Source organism: Carya illinoinensis, chromosome 14, assembly GCF_018687715.1.
Source record: "Carya illinoinensis cultivar Pawnee chromosome 14, C.illinoinensisPawnee_v1, whole genome shotgun sequence".
Classification (NCBI taxonomy): domain Eukaryota; kingdom Viridiplantae; phylum Streptophyta; class Magnoliopsida; order Fagales; family Juglandaceae; genus Carya; species Carya illinoinensis.
In genome coordinates, this window is record NC_056765.1 from 2,348,582 (window position 1) to 2,366,533 (window position 17,952).

The 17,952-nt window shown below is 35.6% G+C and overlaps 1 protein-coding gene across 1 annotated transcript; it reads right to left on the reverse strand.

The window, feature by feature from the left end:
- Nucleotides 1-756: 756 nt before the first annotated feature.
- Nucleotides 757-12,435, reverse strand: LOC122294057 (protein ARABIDILLO 1-like). The gene is made up of 13 exons (XM_043102517.1): nucleotides 11,967-12,435; nucleotides 10,296-11,815; nucleotides 9,905-10,063; nucleotides 9,742-9,822; nucleotides 9,469-9,600; nucleotides 8,501-8,628; nucleotides 6,525-6,612; nucleotides 4,817-4,911; nucleotides 3,084-3,147; nucleotides 2,795-2,970; nucleotides 2,034-2,255; nucleotides 1,431-1,515; nucleotides 757-1,313 (listed from the first exon to the last, which is right to left on the reverse strand). The coding sequence occupies exons 2-13, from the start codon at nucleotides 11,637-11,639 to the stop codon at nucleotides 1,137-1,139; spliced, it is 2,751 nt and encodes a 916-aa protein (XP_042958451.1). The 5' UTR covers nucleotides 11,640-11,815; nucleotides 11,967-12,435; the 3' UTR covers nucleotides 757-1,136.
- Between the last annotated feature and the right edge of the window lie 5,517 nt (nucleotides 12,436-17,952).

A 17,952-nucleotide genomic window follows, 5' to 3' on the forward strand; every position in this document is an offset into this window, starting at 1 on the left:
TCTACAAAACCTTATCCTCCCTTTCCCTATAGCGGTAAAAAATAAAGAAAATGCTACTTAGCCCCCTCAATATTAATACTCGACGATTTTAATTTTCTTTTATTTTTTTATTTAATGACTAGAGAAGTAATTTTTAGTGAAATTATATACTTTTTAATGGCTAAATATGTTAAAAAATACTTTAAAAAAAAGGCAAAAGTCCCAAATACACTAGTGCCCCCCTAGCATTGTCCAAGAGATAAAACCACAAGCATTGCAAAGTCTCGTAAAATTCCCTTCTACATTTCCTAAATTCACAACAGCAGAAAAGGCAGCAGAAAAGGTAAAAGATCGGAATCACCATGCATGACAGACGCTTAATTCCTCCAGGCCAGGACCAATGCTAAATTAATATTCCTTTCTTTTTCCAAAATCCTTTGAGAATCTGAGATCAAAGCTTAAAGCTAGAAGGAATTATGAGAGGAAGGATAACCGATATCTAGCAAAATCATACAAGCAAAGGTGTAGGGTCATCTTGAGATTTCAAGAATAATTTTAAACGGTGACATTTATTTCTTAAGGCATCTACATTTTGTAGCCTAGGGGATATGGAAGCATCATACTTCCCAAAACAGGATGCCCTCAATATAAACAGAAGGATCCATCAAATTCCAAAAAAAAATTTCAAGTTAAAATCCAAACAGAGTAAGCCTTCGTTGACTTGAGTCAAGCAAACAAGATTATAGGGTTTAATTTCCACCAAACTGATATGCCCAATGAGCAAAAGCCTCAACAAGCCTAAAACTGCTTTTATGTATGGTTTTGTCACAACGAATTAGGACACCAAAGAAAAATTAGAAGGAAATGACTCTTGGGTCAATCCCCCCACGTAAAGTACCTCTAACATGTGAAGATTTGTTACAAAGAGGAGAAATATTAATGAAGCCTAAATAAACCAGCTTTATCCTAAGAATGGGGGGCAAAGGGGGAAAAAGATTAGACATGGTTCTAGGGGACAATTGGTAAATTTTCGTAGAGCTGAGAGCAGAATGTGTTCTTATGTTGCCTTATGCTGCTTTGTTGCTTTCTAGTAATGGGAACCTCCATAGCTTGTTATGAAATTGGCAGCAGACAGATTGTGACAGCTGTAGTCGTCTTCAAAGCGATGGTTCCATGTGGTGGTGCTCGAGGTTGCGAAGTACAATTCTGGCAAATATTTTGGCTTCAAGAGGGGCAGTTGCTGCTGCAGCTGCAGCACGCAGAACGCGTGCGGCTCCTGCATTCTGCATAAGGCTTGCATGGTGCATAGCATGCCGACCGCCAGGAATGGTAAACTGCAATTAAAATATGACAACTATGTAGTTTCCACTAATTCAAAAGGCGCTGAATGTGAACATTTATATAAGCCACACACATTGAGAGGGAGGGAGAGTCTAAACATATACAATTACCTGGAGAAGAGCAAATGCAGCACATGCCTTGAGTATAGATGATGGATTTCGTAGCATGGCAACAAATCTCCCAATTTCAGCCCCACTAACAAATATGAAAATTGTCCAAAAATAAGAAAAAGAAAGGAAGAAATGTAAAATTGAATAGTAAGAACTATATGCCAGTTTTTTTTTTTTTGGGGGGGGGGGGGGGGGGGGGAGGAGCACAGCAGTATCAACAAAGTGGTCCATATGCCAGCATCAACGGGTCAAATCTTCAAAAATGATTTAAAAAAGAAATATGAAGGACCTACAAACTAAAGAAATTTAGGGTCCACTGCTAAAATAATGTAGTATTTTCAATTATCTTACTCGTAGTACCCTAATAGATACTGAAAATATAGTTACTGCAGTATGGGGAACAATAACTAATCGATTTTACTTTATCTGAAGAAAATGAATAAGATGCATTTCATTAATGAATAAAATTTCAAGAAAAGGTCAAAAGAAAATGGCTGCAGATATGAGAAAATGTTAAGAGCGCAATGAATGGGGTCAGAGTTATATTCATAAAAAGTATATGCGTAGCCAAAAAGAACATGATTTGATAGAGATAAGGTAAACCTGCATCTCAGATGCCCTGCTTCTTGAATACGAGCTCCTTCTGTCACTTGTGACAGTGCTGCAGGGGCTGATGATGCAGCAGCAGCAGCAAATGCTTGTGGATCAGAAAATGTGAGCACGAAGGCTTCGATGTGTTTCAAAGCCATCCTTCTAGCCCCATCTAAATTCACACTCTTCGAACTACTTTCTGAGGAAGCCCCTATCAAAGCAAATTCATCCATTCTGCAGAAAGTACAACAGAAGATTTCATATAATTAGATCGATTATTATATGAAGTAACAGTCTCTCATGGCTCTCCCAGTCCGAAAGAAAATTTCCCGAGTATTGTGGCGCCTGGGCTTCTTCTATACATAATATAAAGATTAACAATTAGTTTTGTTTCTGTCCACACCTTTTGTTCTCCAATATCCGTCCAAAAAGCAAATAAAAAGATATATAATGATACAGAAGGCAAAAACACAAATGATTGGTCCCAAAACATCAATGGTAGTCTTAAATGCGTTGGTGGTGTAAATTAGCCTTCTATTGGTAATTGCATTTCTGTAGCCAAAGCTTATTTCTAATCAGGACATAGACCATAATACACAACGGATACTTTATGAATACATAAAAAAAAAAAAAAAAAAAAAAAGTAAAAAACCCAAAAAGAAGAGGACACAACTAAATGTAGAAACAAAACATCAGATGTGTGAACCTGACAAAGAAAGGATGAGTAATATGAGAACATGTTATATCTATAAGTCACAGAGAAAACATGATACCTCCCATCAAACATGTAGGCCAATGCTAATGCAGCCATGAAGCGTGCCATTTTTGATACTGATGAAGAACAAAGATGAACTAAGGCAGGAACTCCCCCTTCTTCCACTATATGGAGTGCATTACCAGGATTGAAAGCAAGGTTCCACAGAGCTCCTGCAGCTGTTTCATGGACATCCTGGAAGGAAAATATCAATTAAGCCAAATTTATGCCATACTAGTTCTTAAAGAAGAGGTTAAAAAGAATTTTTTTTCCAGGGACATGGATTAATAAGAAGAGGAAATGCTTGCCTCAGCTTCAGAGCGTGCCAATGCAATTAGAGGTGCTACACCTCCTTCACGTCCAATGGCAACACTAACAAAGACCAAAGAAGATATGGGGCATTAGTATCAATGTGACATAGAATGTAGAATAAATATCCTCCTAAACAAAAAGAAATTCAGGACTACTCTGCATATGAGTACCAAAATATGACCAACAATATAACATTGGTGAGAGGAGTATAACAGAAGTTTTCATAAGCAGCATCATCTAATTTGTATGTAAGAGAAAAAAGTGAATCATTTTGGATATCTAGGCACGGTAAATAGTATCCTGACAATGGAAAATATGAAAATAATTCAAAAGGAGAACACAGTAGAAAATAATTCAAAAGTGAAAATAAAAATGACAAGAGTATGCCATTAATAAAGAAAGCCGAGATCAAGTGACCACTCAACATGCAAGCCTCAATGACTAAAATTGCTAAATTAACAAAGCCTATGAACCACTTCTAATACCACAGAGACTCGTTATTTATTCAGATGCCAGTTACTCCACTAGCCCACACAGATTACACAACAATCCCTTACTAAAAAGCTGCCCGTGGGATTGGAACAAATAAACAAAAAGAAGAGAATAATCTTTAACTTTCCTTTGTATACTTCCTGTGTACTTGGACTGTGCCTATGCTTGGTAATAAAATTCTTATTAACTATAAAAAGAGAGAACCATCTTTAACTTTCTCAGGATAAGCCAATATATTAACAGTACTCCATACCAACCCAACCTTCCAATCAGTATTACTGGATTAAAAATCAGAGCCTAACTCATAAAAATGAAAATAAAAACTCCATGAGCTGTGACTTGATTGCTATATACAAGCTATGATATGCACAACCAAGGAAATTCATGCAATGAATCAGAATAAAACTTTGAAGCCGTCTGAATCATAAACTACAATGCAGTTTGTGCATGCCTAGTTTCCAATCTAATTATGTCTACATAGGGCCATTAAGAGATCAATTAAGAGATCACACAAAATACCGAATTGAAAATATAGATGCTGTTAACTATGATTCCAATTGCAGGTCGAATTTGGTTTTAAAATATATATATATATATATATATATTTTTCCCCTAATATAAGGATCTGCCACTGTCTTTCATTAGTATTGTAAACACATTCTTGGACACAATGAAAAATAAGCAAAACATTTTTTTGATTACTTGCCACATAAATTTATGAAATACAATATCCAAGCTGGATTGATATAAGAATTTGAACACCCTATCAAAACTCTACCACCTTTAATCCAATTAAATAGTGTGATTGATTTGTATCTAAACCACTGACAGCTGCAGGTTGCATCAAAGTTTCTAGCAGAGGTAATGATATATGAAGAAAATCTTCATAACACTTAAAGTTCATTCAAGAAAGGCATATCGCTTCTCTTCAAGCCAAAAGAAAGGAAAGAAAAAAGAGATTCAGACACTGGGCAGGATCAGCTTTTTAATTTGTTTCAGATATATAAACTTGTGTGTCGGTGCATAAATTCCACAGCATGGCTATTGCAAACAAGACTTTTTAGGTTAAAAATCTTTCCTCTGCAGTTTTGAGGCTCTAACTCCCTGATAGATTGTAGATAGTCAGGCAAGAAATTATACGTAATTGCGAGATGCATCCACAGATTGTATGGGATTCATATATGTATGAAACAAATGAGAACAATTATAGGAAAAAGATCTGAACTCAAGCACATACCTATTGGCTTCTGACACAGACAAACCCCAGAGAGCACCAGCAGCCCTCTCCTGAAGACCCGGGGAGGCATTTGAACATGATTGTGCAAGAGCAACCTAAATTACCAAGGACAAAACTTCAAGGTAAAGTAAGACTTTAAATGAGACAATGCTGGCAACCATTTTGCAATTTTGATGATTTAAATTCAAAAAAACTAACCAAGTCATGAGAAGGCTATAACCATTACAGCATAGCTGTCAGACTGTCTAGCTAAGCATTCAATCAAATTGTTCCCGAACATTTTTTTTTTTTTTATAGGTAAAAAGAAGTTTAATAAACAATTTAATTAGGCATAGCCTAACTACACAGAATTGTTCCCAAACATTATATAGGTAAAAGAGACCTTCAACATGAAATCAATATTTCTCACATAACTTGAAAGAAGCATACGAATTATCAGGTCCTTATCAAGAAAGCATATTAATTAAAATGGTGATGGGTTCATATGTGCATGCGGGTGTGTGTGTTCTTCGATGTGTATGCGATGCATGTGAATATAGTAAAGAATAAATTGGTTACAGAATTAAAAGGATAATGAAATTAAAGCTTTCAATTAGAGTAATAAAAAAATCTTATTGAACAAATATATACTTAGGACATAAATTTTAATAATGTATGAAAAAGGGCACTAACAAAATATAAAACAAATACTTGCTATAAAATTTCTATATTAGATGGGTTTTCTGGTTTCCCATTATTATATCTAATGGATTTTGTAAGCAGGCCACAAAAGAGTGCCTATTATGCACATATAACGATGCCTTTGCAAATGGGAAATGCTTGATTCACAAAATGTATTTCATCAAATTCAAGATATTTTCTTGATTTCATCAGACTATAATAGGGGCCAGTTCCTGAGGTAAAGGGTTCAAGAGAAGAGTTGTAGACGCTTGAAGCATTTAATGAACTGAAACTAATCACTAATCCTTTAACAAATTCAGGAGATAAAATGGTGTTTATAAAGGGACTGAAATCAAAACATTGCATGTAAATAATTTTCCAGCCCATCTGCTAAAGTAAGCATATTGATGCATGATTGATTATACATGCTTACAGTTTAAGGCTGAACTCCCTCGCTAAAGAAAAATTCTATTCAGTAGCCCTACACCACACACCAGCTTTTATTTTTTATCTTTTTATTTTATTTTTCCTCTCAACAAGTGTGGTGTAGGGTTGTTGAGTAGAAGAACTTGCTAAAAATAACATTATACTACTTAAATATAGCTTCAATTTGGCTGCTACTTCTTAAACAGGAGAAACAACGTATTCCCATGCAAAGTAACTTTCTATGAAGTTCAAAAGGAGTACACCCAACAATTCCTAACTTCTTAAATTTCAACTTCAGTAAACAGGAACCTGTAGATCATGTACCTTTTATTATGCTCTATTCTCACAGAAATGCTACTTCTAGTGAAAAGGAAACAATTTCATTAGTCAATTAGAAACAATTTTCTCAGGTGAAGGGCTTCAACTTTTTCCCCCATGCTACTGGCAGCACTAGTTAATAAAGAAGCACATTCTAAATAGGCATAAAAAAACTCTCCTCTTCTATAGCATTCGCATCGAGCACTTCCTCTTGAAGCACTTCTTATCATAGGAAGTTATGCAAAAGACCAAGTATGATTATGAAAACTACAACGATTAGGACTTAGCAAGGCAAATACCATACCAAGGCCTCAACGCCGCCAGCTGCTGCAATCGCTTCTCGATTTCTGTCATCAAATGATAAATTCCACAATGCACCAGCTGCTTCTTGCCTATTTGACCAGTAGCTAAAGCGATCAGATTAAAGTAATAAGGAAACAATACATAGCAAATAAGTTGATATAATGGTATAAAAAGGAGTCTTTGTCATACAAAACCAATAAGGGAATATTATTATCTCATGGATAGACAAATTGGAACTTGTGTACTTACAATGACCAATGTTTTTTAAACAGTAATGAATCCCAACATTCTTTTTGGGGGGAGGGGGCCCTTTTCCTTACCATAAATGTATATATACAATCCTCCTCCTCACAGTCCCAAAGTCAATGAAAGCCCTAAATCGAACGATAAATTTTCAAAGACACAAATTTGATAGTTGGGGGGCCAAGACAAACCATACTCATCTTTAACAATAAGGTGAGGAGGACTTTTTGTGGGGAGGACTAGGTGAGGAGTTCAAATTCCACCTAATTAGGTGGGAGAAAGTGTGTAGTCCTCTCCCTAATGGTGGTTTGGGTATCAGAAATTTGAGAACTTTTAATCGGGCGTTACTAGGAAAATGGCTGTGGAGATACCACAAAGAACCAGATGTGTTATGGAAGTTGGTAATTGAGAGTAAATATGGTAGCCTTTGGGGGGGATGGTGTACCAACGAGGTGAGAGGGGCATATGGAGTGGGGCTATGGAAATATATAAGAGGAGGATGGGGGGTTTTCTCCCGTCACACAAGTCTCCGTCTGGGAGATATAAATTCTGGCATGATACTTGGTGTGGAAATAGTGCTCTAAAGGACCAATTTCCTGCTCTCTTCAGTGTAGCAAGTGACAAGGAGGTTTTAGTGGTGGATGTCATGGTGATGGTTGGGGAACAAATCCAGTAGAACATCAACTTCAGCCGGGTGGCACACGATTGGGAAATGGACAGTTTTGCAGCCTTTTTCAGCCTCCTGTATTCTCTCGAAAGGAGCAGTCAGCTCGCTGATTTATTATGGTGGATTCCTACAAGTAAAGGATTGTTCTCAGTTCGCTCGTTTTATAAGTCTCTTTCACAAGAGCCCCCCATTCAGTTTCCTTGGAAAAGGCTTTGGAGACATAAGGCACCTCCCAAAGCAGTGTTTTTTGTGTGAACCGCTTCCTTGGGTAAGATTCTCACAACGGACAACTTGAGTAAAAGAAGGGTGATCATCGCAGATTGGTGTTGCATGTGGAGGAATGGGGGGGAATCTGTAGACCATCTTTTACTACATTGTGAGGTAGCTCGAGGGTTATGGAATGAGATATTCAGTAGACTAGACTTGGGTTGGGTTATGCCTGAGACAGTGGCGGCGGCTTTGGCTTGTTGGACAGATTTGAGAGGCACCCAACATATCAAGGCTATGTGGAAGATGATCCCTATTTGCATCATGTGGTGTGTGTGGCAAGAGCGTAATGAACGGACTTTCGAGGACAAAGAGAGATCTATGGAGAAACTAAAAGCTTTCTTTTTTAGAACTCTTTGTACTTGGAGATTTTAATGGCCAAAATCTTCATGATTTTCTTGTATCTATTGAGCCTATGTAGTAGGGTGTTCAGTACAGTAGGGTATTCATTGTACTGAACATGGCTTTTGCCTATTCTTTTTATTAATATACTTTGATTTTACTTATAAAATAAATAAATAAATAAATAAGGTTCCATTTTTGTGTTAGAAATTATTTCCATATTTAGAATATAACATTTAGCAGTTTCATATTGTTATTTGTTTCCCCTTTTCCTTTGGGGGTGCCCCACTAGAGGAAGGAGGGGGGCTGGCATTCAGTGCTCAGAAAAAAGTGCACTTGTCCAAAAGAATGAAAATACTCAGAAGGCTAATTAAAATGACAACATTACATAAGTTAGAAGCCATAAATCATGGGGAGATTAAATGAGCGATACAGATGCAGAAGAAATTGTAAACTACCTGACACCTTCATGAGGAGAACGTGTGAGCTGAACAAGTGCTTCAAGAGCGCCTGCCTCTTGTCCAATGGCAGCATTGTTACTGTTGCTATCCCCATGAGCAGCCAAATTAGCCAAGGCACGAGCAGCCTGTTATTTACAAGGAGCTTAACAAAGTTGCACAAAGCCACAAGCAGAGACAAATGGGGATGGGTGGGTGTGGTTTTTTTTTTTTTTTTGTGGGAACGTGAACTTTAAAAATGCTGTCATCACACCATTTGAGCAAAGCAAATCAAAAGTCAATAACCAAGTCCTAAAAGAAAGTGCATATGGATAATAAGGTAGTCACCCCTAAAGAAGATGGATTTCAAAACAGAAGTGGAGACAGTAAGACAACAGCATATCTTAGATATTGGGAAAAAAACATTCAAAAGAAACCTGCATATTGCATCATTTGTAACCATACCCAGCATAAATGCATACCATACAGTAACAACTTGACATAGAAGTGAAAATTCAAGCACCATAACAAAACATGTGGCCCATTCTTCATATGTTAGAGGAGACCAGTCACTTCAAGCAATTATGAGCCTATAGGGCGAGATTCATAATCCAAGATCCACCATAATCATGAATCCTGACCATAAATGAAGGCTTATTTCTTTTCTAAAGACTCCAACCATTGAGAGCAAAATCATAGAGAGTTGATAAATTATCATCTCAAGTAAAGAACAAAAGAAACTCAATGCATCCAACAAAAATGCTATCTTAATGATTCTACAACCAAAATTGAAAATTAAACTAATTTATTATGTCGAAACTAAATGTTCAAAACCTACCAAATTTCATATGCTAATATTTGATAATAAGCCCATAGATATCTTGAAAGCATGCCACCTTGAATCAATTTACAAGTTACATATACCAGACAAGCTAATGGAAATGTCAATATGCTTGTTTGGGATGCTCAATACCAACAATGAACAGTACCTGCTCTTGCACTCCCTCAAATTTACAATTACGAGCAAGCATGACCAAAGCATGTACACCGCCTGCCACTGCAACCTCTGTGCTACACTTGTCATCGGCTGCCAAATTTGCTAATGCACCAGCTGCACGTTCCTGAAAACACAAAAAAGTGAACAAAGCCACCACTGAATTAAGGTGCAATGGCAACTTCTAACTATATACAAGTGAAAATCAAGAATGACATAAAAGACTCAAGCCTAAGAAAATAGAATGCATGACAATACAGAAACATACCAGGACTCCGTCTCCACCGGTGGACCATTTGAATATAAGATCAACTAAGGCCTTTACTCCTCCAGCTTCAGCGATGGCACCCTAACAGGGAATCCTCACATACTCAGCATTAGAAATTAAGAGTATATCCCTTACCAAGAGAATAAGTTCCAAAACATCAAACCTTGTGCTCTTCTCCAACAGAAAGATTCCACAATCCTCCAGCAGCTTCTTCAGCAACCAGCCTATTCATGGATCTTGCCAAACCAGCAAGAATATTGATTCCTCCTTCTTCAGCAACAGCTTTTGCAACATTGGTATTCACAGACAAGTTTGCTATAGCCTATGGTGAAAATATTGAGGAAGGAAGGAAAATAATTAACCAAATCCCATAATTAAACCTATAAGATCAAACTATACTAAAATCGTGATGATAATCTCCATATATTATGAATGCATGACATGCATTGTATCCAGGGCATATCATTAGAATCCACCCAATCCATCTATTTAGATCAGAACCAATTTAAACTCATTAAAAAGTAGATGGCTCATAATTGCATCGATAAATTTACCTTTGCAGCCTCTGATTGAAGACCTTCCCGCCATGATTTTGCTAGGTCCAGAAGGAGGCGTATGCCTCCATCTTGCATAACTGCTTCAGCCCGTCCACGATCTACATTGGCACTTTCATCATCAATGACAACAAATGTTGCAAGTCCTGTAGCTGCCCTTTCTTGAACATCCTCTTGTGAGCTCTGCATTAAACTGAGAAGCAGTGCTGCACCCTGCTTGAGCCAGAAATTATCTAAACCCTGTTGATTGCTCTCGGCAATCCGCAAAAGTGTATGGGAAAGGATCCACTCAACCCAAATCATGATTTCATCCAAGTTTTTGTCCTTATTCTTTACATTCCTCCAATCCAAAAACACATTTTTCCCCTTGTTTGTAGCATCGAGAAATAACAAATCTATTCCTTTGAAAATATCAGTAAAAAGGGCAAGTACCAGCTTACCTTTATTTTTATTGATAGGAAAACTAGCATATTCTTCGATAACAGGACAATTCAAGGCACACAAAACCCTCAAGCTCCCCGATGAGGATAACAATCTAGAAACAGCATTTGGACCAATGTCAGTTCTTGAAACATCTAACCCAGCCAAGTTAGGCAGCTTATGCCAGAGATCAGAAACCACACCCCACTTCATATTTGAGGTCCCAGAAACTGACAGGAAACGAACTGATACTACATTTCCCAAAGCCATCTCATCTACATTGAGACAGTCTATGAACCCAACATCAGTCAAATTTTGACAATGCTTTGCCAAGGCATTAATGGCATCACCATGAACATCCCTAATTCCTGAGAGTCGAAGCTTTTTCAACTTAGGACAACAAAACGCTATTGCTTTTACAGCATCACTACTGATCCTTTCACAGAAATCTGGCCCAAGCTGGAGGCTTTCAAGTGCTGCATGTCGAGCCACAATCACAGAAAGAGTAGCATCAGTTATTTTCCTGCAATAGTCACCACTTATTTCACGTAGATTCCTAGCTTGAAGATGAATTACTGCATCAGCAGACTCTGCGCCACGAAACCTAAGCTTCTGAAGATTTACGCATCTGGGAGAAAGTGAAGACGCCATGGCAGCATCGCATTTGTGTGCACGAAGATCCAAAGAGTTCCACAAACAAGGGGATTTTCCTAGAAACCTCCATGTCCTACAGGTTGATGATAAGCTTGCCCGGTCACGATAATTCAGACATGAAAATAGCTGAATCACTGTGTCATCAGGTAGGCTAGTCCAATCTACATCCCCTTCTCGCTTCAATCCCAAATCTTCGTCCTCTGTTTCAGTATAAATTGGTGAAACAACCTTCCCCTTCCTCGCCAGCTTCCGCCGCACCCTACGACTCATGTCTCAATCAATTCACAAAGACACAGATGCCAATGCTGCTCAACCTCAAATGCCGAAATCATATAATCATAGACACAGACCAAGAAGTATATACCATTAACCTCAGTACCCAAGTCTTAAAATCACTGAAGGAATACAAACAACCCAGAAAGCAATACTCTTTCACCTCAAATACCCTGAAACTCAAACAATTCACAAAATTGTAAACATAATTTAGAAAACTAAGGATTCATAGTATACTAGAATGCAAGGCCATATTCAATACCCCGGAAAAATATGGAATCATAAATCATTACAGCAGGCAAAATCAACGATTGTTTTTCCTACCTGAGAGCTGAGGTTGCGTGGGTTTGTGGGCAACTCTTAAAATATTCAAGCTTGTCGAAGAAATTAAATGCCTCTTATGGAATTACATGGAAGAAGCTCCAATGGAGCTTTCAATGAATGAAAGAGGGATAGAAAGAGAGAGAGGGAGAGAGAGAAAAAAGACAGTGTCGAGGAAGGCTCGGAGAGAATTCAGATGGGCATCAAGACAGATGGGGAACAAAGCCAAACCCTCAAAGCAGGTGTCTACGCCTCTCCCCTATGTTTCTTTCTTGGTTGTTGTCTTCGTCGTCGCTGTTGTTGTGCACCGAGAAAGAGGATTGTATCGGTGGGGATGTGGGAAGAATAGAATTGAGAAGACAATTACAGCATTGAGGTGTGGAACTACAGCTCATCTAAGGACTACCAATTCAGCCTCGCCTCCGATGTACAATATTGACGGTATTTGAAGATTGTATATATGGTCTTTTAGCAATTTTGAGTCCAAACTCCTTTTCTACTCTCTTTTTCTCTTTTCTTTTTTTTTTCTTCTTCTTTTTTCTTTTTTCTACCTAATATGTGTGTGTATATATATATATATATTTACATATATATGACATTCTCTGTAAAATATATATGTATATATATATATATATGAAGTAAGTATAAAATAAGAGAGGGGATCATGGGATGGCTTATTGTGTATGGATTGATTGGAACTGAGCACTAAAAAGTTCAAACGTAATTGGTTTGTATTATTAATTGGTACCTCAACTTAATTGGTATATATGAGAGTCCAAATATTATACTCAAGTGAGAGTTCAAATTGGTTTGGAATCTGATTTGATTATAAGAACCAATTTGTTGTAACTTTTAAGCTAAAATATATATATATATATATATATATATTTATATACTAGTTGGGAGTAACGTGCAAAGCACGTTTGTCTAATTTTAGGAAATGATTATTTGTAAAAAATAATATATATTTTATAAAAATTATTGATGTCACTTAATAATTTAAGGCATATTGGAGAAAATAAAAAAATTAGTTCAAAATATCATATAATCCAATACATGTTTATAACATCTATAATTTTAGCAAAGATGTATGCGTAAAATTTAATAAAAGTCTAACACAAACGGTAGTTCAAAATATGTGTCGTTTGATGTTTGTATTATAATTCATCAATTTATGTCATCCTGTAGACAATCAATAGAGACAATATTGAAATTCTTATTTTGCTGTTGGTTGAGTCGATCAGGGACAACACAAAGTTAAAACATAATCTTTTTATAAAATTTGTGGTATAATATTTTCTATATATAGCATATATATAAATCATAAAATATATTTTGAAATTGTTGGCCGAATTTACTCTTTCTTGATTAGTTCAAGGATCACGGCCTTTGTCACGTGCCTATCATAGCAAGCCTTCGTATGGAATATGACTTAGCGGAAGTTACGTCCTACTACCATGGGGAAAAAAAACACTTGGATTAAACACACTTGTATTATATATTATATGAGATTTTTAAATTTGGAATACTCAATAATCTGAGTTAATGAAACGTATAATATATGTATATTATACTTAGGGATTCACGTCTTATGCACCTAATACACGTGTATATGTTAAGGAGAAAGAGAAAAATATAATAACTAATCTTTAATTACTTATTATTATATAAACTATTAAGTATTACAATTATTGAGATTAATAAATTATATAACATTGAATGCTATCTCTCTCAACATTTATGTCTTCATTTTATGTGCCAAACCGTTAAAATAAACGGTGTTAACTTTAACGGAAAAACAAGAAAAACCGTTAAAACAAGATTTTCCGTTTCATACACACTTTTTATATATAGAAGATATTCTTGCATTTACTAATATTCATTTTGAAGTACTTTATTCAAATTTGTCTCCAACAAAATTACATTCTTCATTTTATTTTTTATTTTTTTTACGACAGGAAACTTCTCTAAGGCAGGACCCTTCGAACCCACTCATGTAGATTAAATCCTGGTTCATGCACCACACTCTCGAAAGTTTCTATACATGAAACTGGTTAAATCGCTAACTTTTTACTGAAGGTGTGACCCTAAAGGGTTGTTTACATCCATGAGGCGTTGACATTCTTCAATATGTACTAGAAGCTAGTGCTAACATTTCTATTTTCTTTTAATATAGGATGTAGATTTTCTTTCCCCTTACCACACCCCCCATAGCAAATTGCCACTATCTATAGAAAAGACTAAGAATTTGTTTTCTTCAATCTTGTAACACCATTTATATGCGTAAATTGTATTTTTCAAAACATTAACATGTGAATTATTGAATATGAAAATACCAAATGAATTATATCAAATTGGCACATTTCTTTAAACTTCCAAGTCCACGTACTAGTCTTCAAGTCTTGGTTATTGTAATTTGAAAAAAATAATAACATTGTTTAACCATCTGAAACTTACTGCTTAAATGACCCTTTTGATGTCATACCATCATGTGGTGCCACGTGGTTTATTAAAAAACTTATACAAACATAAAATTGATAGAAGAAACTTAAAGTTTCAATCTTCATCTTTTTATGTTTTTAGACATCTTTTTTGTTTTGAATATATTTTTTTATTTTTTTAATAAATCATGTGGCACCGCCTGTCAAGAAGGTCATCTGAATGGTTAGTTTCCAATAGCTCAATACCAATATTCTTGCAAAAAAAGAAAAGAAAAGAAAAGAAAAGTGATAGACTTGTAGAAAGCCATTTGACAACAAGAATATAGGGGAAGTGAGTGTAGCATTTTGTTGGCTAACTCCCCCCTTAGCAAAGACAGAATATGAACTACAGAAGATGTATTTGGGAATTGGGAATCACCAACGCTTTGGAACAGCAACAAAAATAAAATATAAAAAAATAAAAATTGACATGTTGTTATAAAACTAAAAGAAAAATAATATTACAAGAGAAAGCGTTGTTACTAACTTAGAAAACTTATGTACCGTACAATGAAATAATGGCCACATATATATAGTGAGAGTAAGTCGGTTTATGGCAGTGGTCATACATAAACTTTATGTCGGTTTATAATATCCTTTATAACACTCCCCCTTGGATGACCATCCATTAAGAATATGTCTCGTTAAAACATTATCAAGGAAAAACCTAGTAGGAAAACAAATCAAGAAAAAAATCAATAGTGAAGGAAAAAGAGTACAGTATTCATATGTACCACCAAGTGTTTTAGGATTACCTCATTAAAACCTTACAAAAGAAAACCCAATGAGATAAAACCTTAGCGAAGGAAAAAGAATACAATCAGCATAAGTTTTCATGACATTTACTCTCCTGAAAAGTGCATGATGATAGGTCTTTAAGTCTCCATATTTCAATGTTCTGCACGATCTTCTTAAATGCTGCAGTTGGTAATGCCTTAGTGAATAAATCTGCCAGATTATCACTTGACCGTACTATTTGACATCAATTTCACATTTCTCCTGAAGTTCATGAGTGTAAAAGAATTTAGGCGAAATATGTTTAGTTCTATTACCTTTGATATATCATTTTCTAATTTGAGTAATACAAGCAGCATTATTTTCGTATAAAATTGTTGGACTATCATTAATCACAGGAAGACCACACTTTTTTTGAATATATTGAATCACTGATCTTAGTCAAATATATTCTCGACTTACCTCATGAATTGCAGTGATCTCTGAGTGATTTGAAGATATAGCAGATAGTGTTTACTTGACAGATCTCCATAATATAGTAGAATTTCTATAAGTAAATGCATATCCAGTTTGAGATCTACCTCTGTGTGGATCTGAAAGATAACCTGCATCTGTATATCAAACTAATTGTGAATTTGATCCATGTTAATAAAATAATCTCATATCAACTGTACCTCGGAGGTAACGAATGACATGTTTAATACCATTCCAATATACTCGAGTTGATGTGGAACTATATCTTACAAGTAAATTAACTGAAAATGCAATATCAAGCTGAGTGCAATTTTCAAGATACATCAAGACTCCAATTGTACTGAGATAAGGTACTTCAGGATCAAGAATTTCTTTATCATTTTCACAAGGGCGAAATGGATCTTTCTACACATTAAGTGATTGAACAACCATTGGAGTACTCATGAGATGAGTTTTGTCCATATAAAAAGTGCTTTAAGACTTTCTCTGTATAAATTGACTGATGAATGAGAATTTCATTTTACAAATACTCGAGCTACAGGCCAAGACAAAATTTTGTTTTGCCAAAATCTTTAATTTCAAATTCATTCTTTAAATATATAGCGGTTCTTGTGATCTCTTCAGGAGTTTCAACAAGATTTAGATTATCAACATAAACCGCAATAATAACAAATTCGGAGTTTGATTTCTTAATAAAAATACATGGGCATATTGGATTATTCTCAAATCCTTCTTTCAATAAATATTCACTAAGGTGTTTATACCACATGCGTTTGGATTGCTTTAACCCATATAAAAATTTTTGAAGTTTAATAGAATACATATTTCTGGATGTATTCAAATTAGAAGTTTTAGACATTTTGTATCTTTCAGGAATTTTCATATATATGTCATGATCCATATAAATATGCAATGACTACATCCATCAACTGCATATCCAAGCTTTTAGTAACTACTAAACTAATAAAAAATCTGAATGTGATTGCATCCATAATAGGAGAGTATGTTTTCTCATAATCAATTCCTGGTTTCTGCAGGAAACCTTATGCAACAAGTTGTGCTTTGTACCGCACAATTTCATTATTCTCATTACGCTTACATATAAATACTTATTTATATCTAACAGGCATTATACCTTTTGGTGTTTGTACAATAGGTCTAAAGACCTCTTACTTTGCTAGCAAGTTTAATTTAACTTTATTAGCTGATTTCCAATTTGGTCAATCATTTCTACGTCGACATTCTTCGACAGTTCTACGCTCACTTTCTTCATTACTTATTGTAATGTCAAGAGTCATTTTATATGAAAATATGTTGTTGATAACAGTTTTATTTCTATCCAAAATTTCTCTGATACTCATGAAATGTATCAAAATCTTGTTATTTTCAGCTACATGCCTCTTTTCAAGGGAATACATTTCATGAAATACCTCTTCAGGAGGTTCTTTTTCAGGATAGTTAGTCTCTTCATGCATCAATTACTCTTATGGCCTGTGTTGTGGGCATGAACTTTTCAAGAGTACCAAATTCATTTTGTATTTTTCTCTTCCGATAAATTTTGTCCTTTGCACCAATAAGCAGTCCATGTTTCAGGTTTATCTTAGACTAATCTATTGTTATTTTGACAACTTGTTATTCAGATATTGCAATCCTTACTGGAACATTAACAGCAGGAATATATGATTTTACTACACCTTTAGTATCAGTAAATACATCTGATAATTGATTTGCAATATTTTACAAATGAATAATCTTTTGAACCTCTAGTTTACATTCATTTGTACGAGGATCAAATTGGGAAAGAGCTTTATAACCACTTACTTCCACAAAGCCACTGCTCTTGCTGCCACATTAGGAGCCGCTAGCCAACCCCTCTCATCTTCTGAGTTTGTGATTTATCTTATTATTGGACTTGGAAGTGATTATGAATCAATTGTTACTTCCTTAACCACATGGCCTGACCTTCTTTCCATCCACCAGGTTTTTTAGCTTCCTCTTAAATCATGAATCAAGGCTCTCCCATCAAACCACTTCTCTACTCTCAAGTACCTCCCTCGTAGCCAACACTGCATCCAGGCAACCCTTTCCCAACTCAGGTCCTAATCGAGGTAGGGGCAATTTTTCATAAGGTTGCCGAGGTCGTGGGAATTCTTGTGGCAATTTCACTCCTTCTCCCAATTGCTCTAATGGTTGTCTAGTGTCCCAAGTTTGTCAAAAACCTAGTCACACAACAATTTTCTGTTACCATAGGTTCAATCATAGTTATTAGGCCCCACCTCCCAGCTCTTTCCTTGCTAATT